The following is an 8,635-nucleotide window of genomic DNA, read 5'->3' on the forward strand; positions in this document are numbered from 1 at the left end:
AAGGCTTAGACTTGCAGCTGGAAACAGCAGTTTCCTCCATCCCGGTGCACTCTGGATGGAAGAGACCACAACTCTCGCCATTCCCAGCCAGCCTGGCCAAAAATTACGTTGTCTGCAAAGAGCGAGCATTTCTATCATCTGAGAACAGCCTGGGATGAATTGATTACTACAGGCTGTAGACCGGTAGAAACGAATGAGCTCACTGTTGCCTACGCGTGCATAGTACAGGATTTCTTATTTAGCACTTTGTGAATGCGTACTTGATGTTCATTGTAACCTACTCCAGGGTCTGTGGGAGCAAACGAGGTAGGAGTCGAGAATACAATGAAGAACCAAAAACCGGTGACTTTCCATATGCTGCGGCGAGAGCAGCCGCCTCCAGTTAAAGCGGCAGAAGCGAGGCCCTTCCGCGCCCTTTGCTGGGGGGACGGCGGAGGGAGTGCAAAAGAGGCATGGTCTGGATCAATAAAGGGCGTGACCTCCAGGCCCACTCTTGTATCCGCCCATTTCTACGCGCGGCCCCCGACTCCCCTTCACCTCTCTTTCCCCTATCTCAACCCAATTTGTACCGATTCCAGTCATAAGCAACCGAATTTATTACTTATTATCTGCTCCAACTCAACCAGGAGATTAACTGTATCCGAGGCCTGAAAAACTCCGCCTGCTTAAATTCATTTGAGGGGAACAAAACATCCTGCTTTCTCATTGGTCCAGATTAAATCCCGGGATGCCTTTCCTTCTTGGCTTTAATTAGGTGACATCAAAGCGGAAATGCGGATGCGGAGAGAAAGGTGGCTGGAGCAGAGAGGGTTGTCATGGAGATGGTTCGAGCTGCCGTAGGGAATACAAATCCCGAGAGCAAACGCGGCGGCGCGCGCATTCTATGTCTTTCGCTTTCTCACTCCCATCAGTCCCTCAATCAAGCCCCTGTTCCCAATCCCGCACATGCGTACTTGTGGTTCCAACCGAATCTGCTCCAATGTTTTTTCCTACCCATCCTCCCCGTGCAGAAAATTAGCGCGAGACGAACGGTTGCCTCCTCTCTTCCCTTTTCAGCAAGTCACAGTTGGAAACGTAGCCAATCAGGGCTACCAGAGAACTGGCTAATTTGAATATTTGTAAATTCTCAACGTCCCCACGGGCGCCGAGAGAGAGGAATACAATCTGCTGGTACTGTAGTTTTGTCATTTCCTTAACTTAAAACAGCCCCAGCTTAGAATGATATATTACTCATAGAAGTAAGCAACTTACTTTGACTCTTTTGAAACGGAGGGGAGTTAAAATCAGTTGATGACTCGACGGATGAGTCTACTGTTGAAAAGGAAAAACAAGTTGAACGTGCATTTTAACAGATCCCTCACTCAATAGTCCAAACTCGTGTAGACCCCTGAGGCCTTTTGCATTTTGGTCATTATAGTAATATCTCATCATTTAGCCATCAGAAAGGCGCCTTGGAAAACAACATCAATGTTTATATGACGGGGCAAAGGAGAAACGCTTAAATAATTCTGGTATAAAAAGCTAAGTGGTTGCAAGGGTTGAAAAGCCTTCAGAAATGTGACAGTGCAGATTAGTAGTTCTGCATCAATCCTTGTGATAATTTTATTTTCTTTAAAATTCCCCTTGGTGGTTGAAGTAAAGAAGGGTGTAATAAACAGCAGTTTTCCCATTGCTGTTTCAATATCTAAGACCCTCTTCCCACCCATATTGCTCTGTGTCCTACTAATTATATTGTCTGCTACTTGTTGTAGAGGCATGCTCCACATGGAGTAAAGTGTGATGGAAATGAGGGAAGGTGTACAAGGCACAACTGCAGAAATTTACAGTGCACCCAGGACTTAAAACCTTTGATGACGTGTAATGGATGAGAAAGCATTTCTGCTTCACTAGTGATAGGTTTATGAGATCTAGGCTGGAAATGTCCAGACCAGTGTTTCTCAACCTTGGAATCTTTAAGATGTGTGGACTTCAACTCCCACAATTCCCCAGCCAGCCATGACAATGACAGCGACATTGCTCAGAAAATGCTAATTTGCATAGTGGTGGACTAGAGTTTTGCAGCCCAGTTTGGTAGCTCTACAGGCGCTATCATGTCCTCATGATACTATCTTTGGTAATAGAAGAAAAAACAGATGGTGTTTCTACTCCTCCCATTGTAAAATGCTGTTACCTTTGCTAAACATTCTAACAAACCAAATCCTGGTATCCTTAAAGCCTTTGAAAGCTAGGAATTGGGATGCATGTGCTCAGTAAATTTTTTTTTCTCCACTGTCCATGACACCACACAACAGGCGTGCTAATTGTTCTTATTATGCATGGAAATGAGCAACTGAATAGTTCTTAGCATCAGACCAATTATTGCTAAGGACACATGCTTGGGAGATGTCAAGAATTAGCATTGTGATTTAAATGCCTTGAATAAATGTTCTCATTTTCACCTGTTTTCTGCTTAATTTGCCATAATTTTTTAAAACTCAAGCTTAGCACTGTAATACTCACTACCAAATTATAATGCATCGAGTCAATTCCACAATGAAAATCCCACAGACATTAGTTTGTGTGTGTGTTTTAAATAGATCCTACCCTTCAAAATGAAGTTAGGCCTCCTCAACAAAAGCGTGGGAGGTTTAGAAAAACATTCACAGATAATTTCAGGGAATATATGGTACCTTTAGAAACAGGAAGCCCTTAATAGGTTTGTTAATAGAAACTGTATCCTGTTATGAGCAGTGACCAGTGAAATGCCTCAATTCCCATCAGCTTTTCCCTTTGACCATGATAAGTTAGAGCTGATGGACCAACAATATTTGTAGACCTACATATTGCCTATCTCTGCTTCTATCTGACTGAACTGGGAAACTGTGGCACTGTCACATATTGGACAAACTCCCCACCACCAACTTGTTTTAAAATCTCAATTACAGCAGGTTATTATTTTTTAAAAAATACTATTTTAGAAAAGAGATATTTACTATACGAACTTACCTGGAAGTAAATCTAATTGAAATTCAGATTTAATTCTAAATAGGAATATTGCACTATTGATATAACCAATATTTTAAAATATAATACAGCACAATTTAAATTTGTTCTAAAACATATTTTATTTACATTGCTACATTGTGAATTTTGCCTCTATATTAGATAAGCTATTGTATCAGTTTCCTAGTACTTTTCCTTATGAAGCCAAAATAGCTTCATTCATATGGAAAAGAGAAATATGACACTGGTCTTTAGAGAACAAAGTTTGCAAAAGTATAAAAAAAATCTTTAGAAAGAAAGAAATCTCACCAAATAGAACTCCCACCCCTCAGATAACAATAATATGCCATAAAATGTCTCTCTGTGAGTATAGGTATTAGTAGTGAAAAATTGTGAAGAGTATCAAATTGCCAAATATTTCCCCAATGCATCTTAACAATCACAATGAAGCATTTTTGTTGATAAAGTCTAAACAACAATTCATACAGTAATGTCATAACTTGGCTGGGCTTTAACCACCAGCAAACTGTTGCGTCAAATAGCTAGCCAACAAAACTTCCAGCATGTCAGATACCAACAAGACAGTACTATAATAGGAATTTCCATACCACTCCCCCTAGAGTTCAGCCAATGAAATAAAGGTTGGCTGAGTATAAGATTGAAAACGTTTCCTTTCCGTTCTACACTCTGTCTACGCTTAAACTAGCCATGGGGCTTTTACTCAGTCGGATTTACAATGCTTTGCAGAGTTTCTATGGGATAGAGGCTCGTATTCTCCTTCTGGGTCTGGATGCAGCTGGCAAAACAACTCTTCTCTATAAGCTGAAGTTGAATGAAACAATTTCAACCATCCCCACTGTGGGCTTCAATGTGGAGACAGTGCAACCCTTCAACAACGTCACTTTCACCATGTGGGATGTTGGTGGACAACAGCGCATCAGGGCCCTATGGAAATACTACCATACCAACACAGATGGATTGATCTTCATGGTGGACAGCGTGGACTGTTATCGTTTTGAAGAAGCCAGGTTGGAGTTGGAGGCATTACTGGATAGTGAAGATTTGCGAGGGGTGCCTTTGGTGCTGCTAGCCAACAAACAAGATTTACCTGGAGCATGGCCTCCCACAGAAGTGGCAGAAAAGATGGGACTGAGGAAATTATCAGGACACAAATGGCATGTTCAGGGTTGCTCTGCTCAGAGTGGAGAGGGGATCCCTGAGGCTATGGAGAAGTTATCAGAGATGGTCAAGATGTATCGCAAAGCTAGAGGGAACATCTGAGTTCAATACATGAAGGCTTCAGTCTTTGATGGAGAACACAAGGTATTCTGCTTAACTCTTTCCTATTTGCTGCAGATATTTGTAGAAGGCTGCTTGGATCCTATTCATTCCTGCTTCTCTGTATGGACCATATGAAAAAACAATTTTCTAACATTGGGACTGCTTTTTGAACATAGAACAGGCTACAAAGCCCTATTGGACTAGATACAGACTTTTAAAAAATGGAGTTTGCCGTCTTCATCTTCGTACTAGACCAAGTTGAGAATCCCAAGACTTGAATAAATCAGACCTCAAGTATTAACATTGGATCTTTAGTTATCAGATGCCAGTTTTATTTTGAATCAGTAATATATGTTAATTCTTCTGCTGTATTGCTGATAATTCTAGTTGTATTAAGAAATTCCATGCCTTGCTTCATGTCATATAAAAATAACTTATGTAATGATAAAGAAATTGCTTATTAAAATTGGTATTTCTTCTTCAGAGTTTGGATCAAATGTACTATTCATTCCCCACTTTTCTTAAGCACTGGAGCATTCCAAGAACAGTGCTACCAGGTTTAGTTTCTTTTGTGGAAAAAAAAAAGCTTATCTCCTATTTCATGCTCCTTTGGTCTTAGGAATCTCACCTCTCTTAGCTCATGAGTTCTTGAAAGATGCTGATTATCTTGAATGGGGGGGATTATTTTATTCTGGTTAATAAAATTTATTAACCTCCCTGCTATTTTTTAAAGTAGCCCCCCCCTTTTTAGGCTTCTATGTGAGCTTGAAAAAAAGTATCATTGCTTTAAGAGTTGCATTACCTAATGGGTTCCTTAGAGGATCAGCATCTTTTTTTCAAGCTTACATGGAAACCTGAGAAAATTGATTGATTAGTAGAAGTGAGGTGCTGCATTTGTGCAAGGTCCAAAGGCTTCCTCCGGAACATTTTTGAAGTGTGCACAGCCCTAATAAACAGTATGCATTTTTTAAAAAAAGACAGTGCTGGCTGAACACTGACTATGGTAGAACCATTTCAGCAAAGAAACCCCACTCACTCTGTATCATCTTTCACTAGGTTGCATATTTTTTTCCCCCAACCTTTTATATCCAAGAGGTTCAGTAGCCTCATTCCTGATTCTTCCTCAAAACAATGGTAACAAAAGAAAGCACCAGAGTCTGAAATAGTATATTATATTCAGTAATCATTATGTTCTAGTAAATTATGGAGAAAGGGTTCAGGTGTAAGGCATTAGTGATCAACTATAAAGGTCTTTAATCTTGTTTTTATACTTGCATTGTAGCGCATACTATTCCAGTTTTAAAGTCACAGAGCATTAGACAGAAATCTGTTACATGTATAGGAAGTGTCTGTGTATTGTTAGAATTGTTGCATTTATTTCTGATGAATTTCTTCTGTAGATAGAATTTGGGGGAAGCATTCCATGTAGAGATGCATCCGGGATACATTCTTGTATTAAGTGATGGGGAAACTACATTTGTTGAATGTCTGCCTGGGCATGTTGCTCTAAAGTTCCAAAGTTAGCCTGAAAGTGTAAGGCCAAGTGTGAGTAGGCAGATGGTGACTGGTAACATCATCATAGCATGGGAGGGGATCACGTTTTTGCAACTTACTTTACATAAATGCTAAAATACATACCTTATATTTATAGGCATCTGCAGCAAATTGAGATTGCATCAAAATGATAGACATGCAGTGATGTTATGATGCACACGCTATCCTGACATCTGACACAAGTATTTAAGGGCATCATGCTGTGTATTTCATTGCTTCTCTCTCCTTGTACCTCCTGCAAACATCTATGCTTACACTACACACCAATTTCCTGGTGTTTTTTGAAGCATAAGTAGAAATTGGGAGCATTTAATATCACCTATTATCCAAGCTTTTTTGATTAATGAACGTGCAAGCTTTTATAAGGCAACTTATTAATACAGTTCAAATGAATTTGTTTGAATTCGGCATGAGCTAGTAACAGATCAGTTTTTTGAAAGAGCACTTGCATTTGGGAACACATTTTCCTTGCTTCTGCCAAAACAGGCAAACATTCATGTAGAATAGCTGCCACAAGACAAGATGAGCTGAAATGTAATTTCTTTATACTTAATCTTGTGCTTGCCTACTCTCTAGATGCAAAAGGGAACAGTGATCAATTTAGTTAGTTGCCTAACCCAACTCCTTTTCCCAGATCAAACTTTAATTTCATGTTTGCTCTAACAACACAATACATTTCTGTAAGAACACATTTTATTTCCCTGTTTCAGTCAGATGGGTAGACATTTATGTGAAAGAGATCCACCAAAGAAATAAGCAAAGATGGTAGCTGCTCATTTTGAGCCACCACTTTTTATTTAATGATTCTAGAATGCTGACTTATGTCAATAAATAAAGATATCCCAAGAAAATACAATGATTTTGGTACAACAGATATAACTACTTCTCTATGATGGTGCATTTTTCTTATTTTACACAAATGGCATCCACAAGGGGTAGCAAGAGTTTCTGGAAACTAAAAGGAAAGCATGTCTCTGTTCTGCACACTTAGAGCAAAGGGGGTTTTTTTGCGGCCAGTGAATGAACTCTGCTTGCAATGATTGATACACATACTGGTTGTTTACACAACACACTTAGCCTGATCAGTTAAAGTTCTAATGATTGCATTCTTGCATATGAACCATGGCTCCTTGGTGTGATTTAGTCTGTTGTGTGAATCCCAGCCTGTTTAGTTAATTTATGGTTCAATGTGCTATGGTTTTAGTAACCAAATTAAAGGTATGTGAACTCAGCCATTGTCTGAAAAGGAGATTATCTTTTTTTTAAAAAACCCTATTCCATAGTGAAAAGTAATTGTTGCCTCATTAAAATAATTCAGAAACCCAGGATTATGTATAACTGTAATTAAATACCAATATACTAGATGGGAGCAAGGACAGGAGGTTAATATTTCTAAGTCAGGTTTTATTTTTAAGTTACTTTCTGAGTTTCTAAACTAAGTTACTCTGCCAATGCATGGGGATACAGCCCATCACTGTTATACCTGTTACAAAAACTAGGATAGTAGCTCAGAGACTGCTAGCCATGCTAGTCCTGTAGGTAATCTAGTATTGTTATTCCCTTTGGTGGGGACAGTGGTATATGACACGTCCTAACATGCTAGGATCCACAGCTGCTGTAGATTGAAGGCTGGCAATCTGCTGCTGCTCTGTGGTTTTTGTGTGGTGGCAGGTTATAAAATAATAAATCATTTTTAAAATGCCCCATATCTCAGCAATCTCAGACAAAATATCAAGTGATTAATGTTCTCTTACACTTTTGAGATTTCAGGTAGGAATATTGAAATTGTGCAAAATTTGACAATTTATGAGTTTTCAGGCATTTTTTAAAACTGCATTTTAAATGATGGATGGGGAAGGTCCTAGGCATTCTTTGGGAATGTTGTGGGTGATTCAGTGCCTGTGGGCACACACTGATATAAGTTTGAGTTGCTGCAGGGGTTGGCAAATAATGGCTTAGCAAGCTGTGTGAGTTCAATGAGACTTCCTCATTGGGTAGCTCTCCAGATCTTTTGAAGGACATCTGCCAACAGCAACAGACAGCACAACTTCAGATATGCTAGATGTAGTTCAGTAAATCTGGAAGATCACAATTTGTGCTCTATCACCTTGACTACAGAAACATTGCTAAACATATTTATCATAGAAACTTTAGATTTATATCTGCCTTTCATTTAGGAGCTCAAAGTGACATACATAGTGGCCCTCCTCCAATTTTTCCCCAGAAAATCCCTGTGGTAAAATTAGGCTGAGAGTGACTGGTTCCAGATCCCTCAGGGAGATTTTGTTGTGGAGGATGGACCAAAACCTGTGTCCCTCTCTTCCTAGTCTAGCACCTTCACCACTATACCACATTTGTGTGTGGGTGTGTAGGGACAAAAACTTTCAGTATAATTTTAGTTTTTACTTCTTCAGCTCCATAATCTAGCTCAATGGTTCCCCAAATTGTATGAAGAACCCTTTTTAATGTCTAAACATTTGTGGGACCCCAGATGATACTAGCAGTACTTTCAGTATCTGTTGACTGAAATAAAAAAATAATGTAAACCTAGTATGAATTTAATAACAATGAATAATGCTGTAAATGTAATTTTATTAAATACATTGTAATTGAAATAGAAGTATTATATATACATGAAAGAGTTTCCTCAGTCTACAAAAGGAAATATTTTGGTGGAGGTGGGTATTGGTGAGGTTGGGGCTCCAATGAGACTTAAAGGAAGCCATTGGTATGGCCCAGGGGCTAAGGTGTGTGTGTGTGTGTCTCAGCTTATGGAAGGAGAAAAACAGAAGAGGGGATTGTGACATGTGGGATGGGT

The 8,635-nt window shown here is 39.3% G+C and overlaps 1 protein-coding gene across 1 annotated transcript; it reads left to right on the forward strand.

Moving 5' to 3' along the window:
- Positions 1 to 3,176: 3,176 nt before the first annotated feature.
- LOC103063261 (uncharacterized) lies at positions 3,177 to 4,759 on the forward strand. Its single transcript, XM_007428499.3, has one exon. It carries the CDS (start codon positions 3,691 to 3,693, stop codon positions 4,261 to 4,263), a length of 573 nt encoding a protein of 190 aa, XP_007428561.1. The 5' UTR covers positions 3,177 to 3,690; the 3' UTR covers positions 4,264 to 4,759.
- Positions 4,760 to 8,635: the final 3,876 nt, after the last annotated feature.

The sequence above is a fragment of the Python bivittatus genome, unplaced genomic scaffold (assembly GCF_059951505.1).
Source record: "Python bivittatus isolate LINGU-HERP-01145 unplaced genomic scaffold, Pbiv_v1 ctg000410_np1212, whole genome shotgun sequence".
Lineage (NCBI taxonomy): Eukaryota > Metazoa > Chordata > Lepidosauria > Squamata > Pythonidae > Python > Python bivittatus.

What these genes read in the sequence shown, in the direction of transcription:
- LOC103063261 (XM_007428499.3), top strand. Translation starts at nt 3,691, where the DNA reads ATGGGGCTTTTACTCAGTCGGATTTACAATGCTTTGCAGAGTTTCTAT.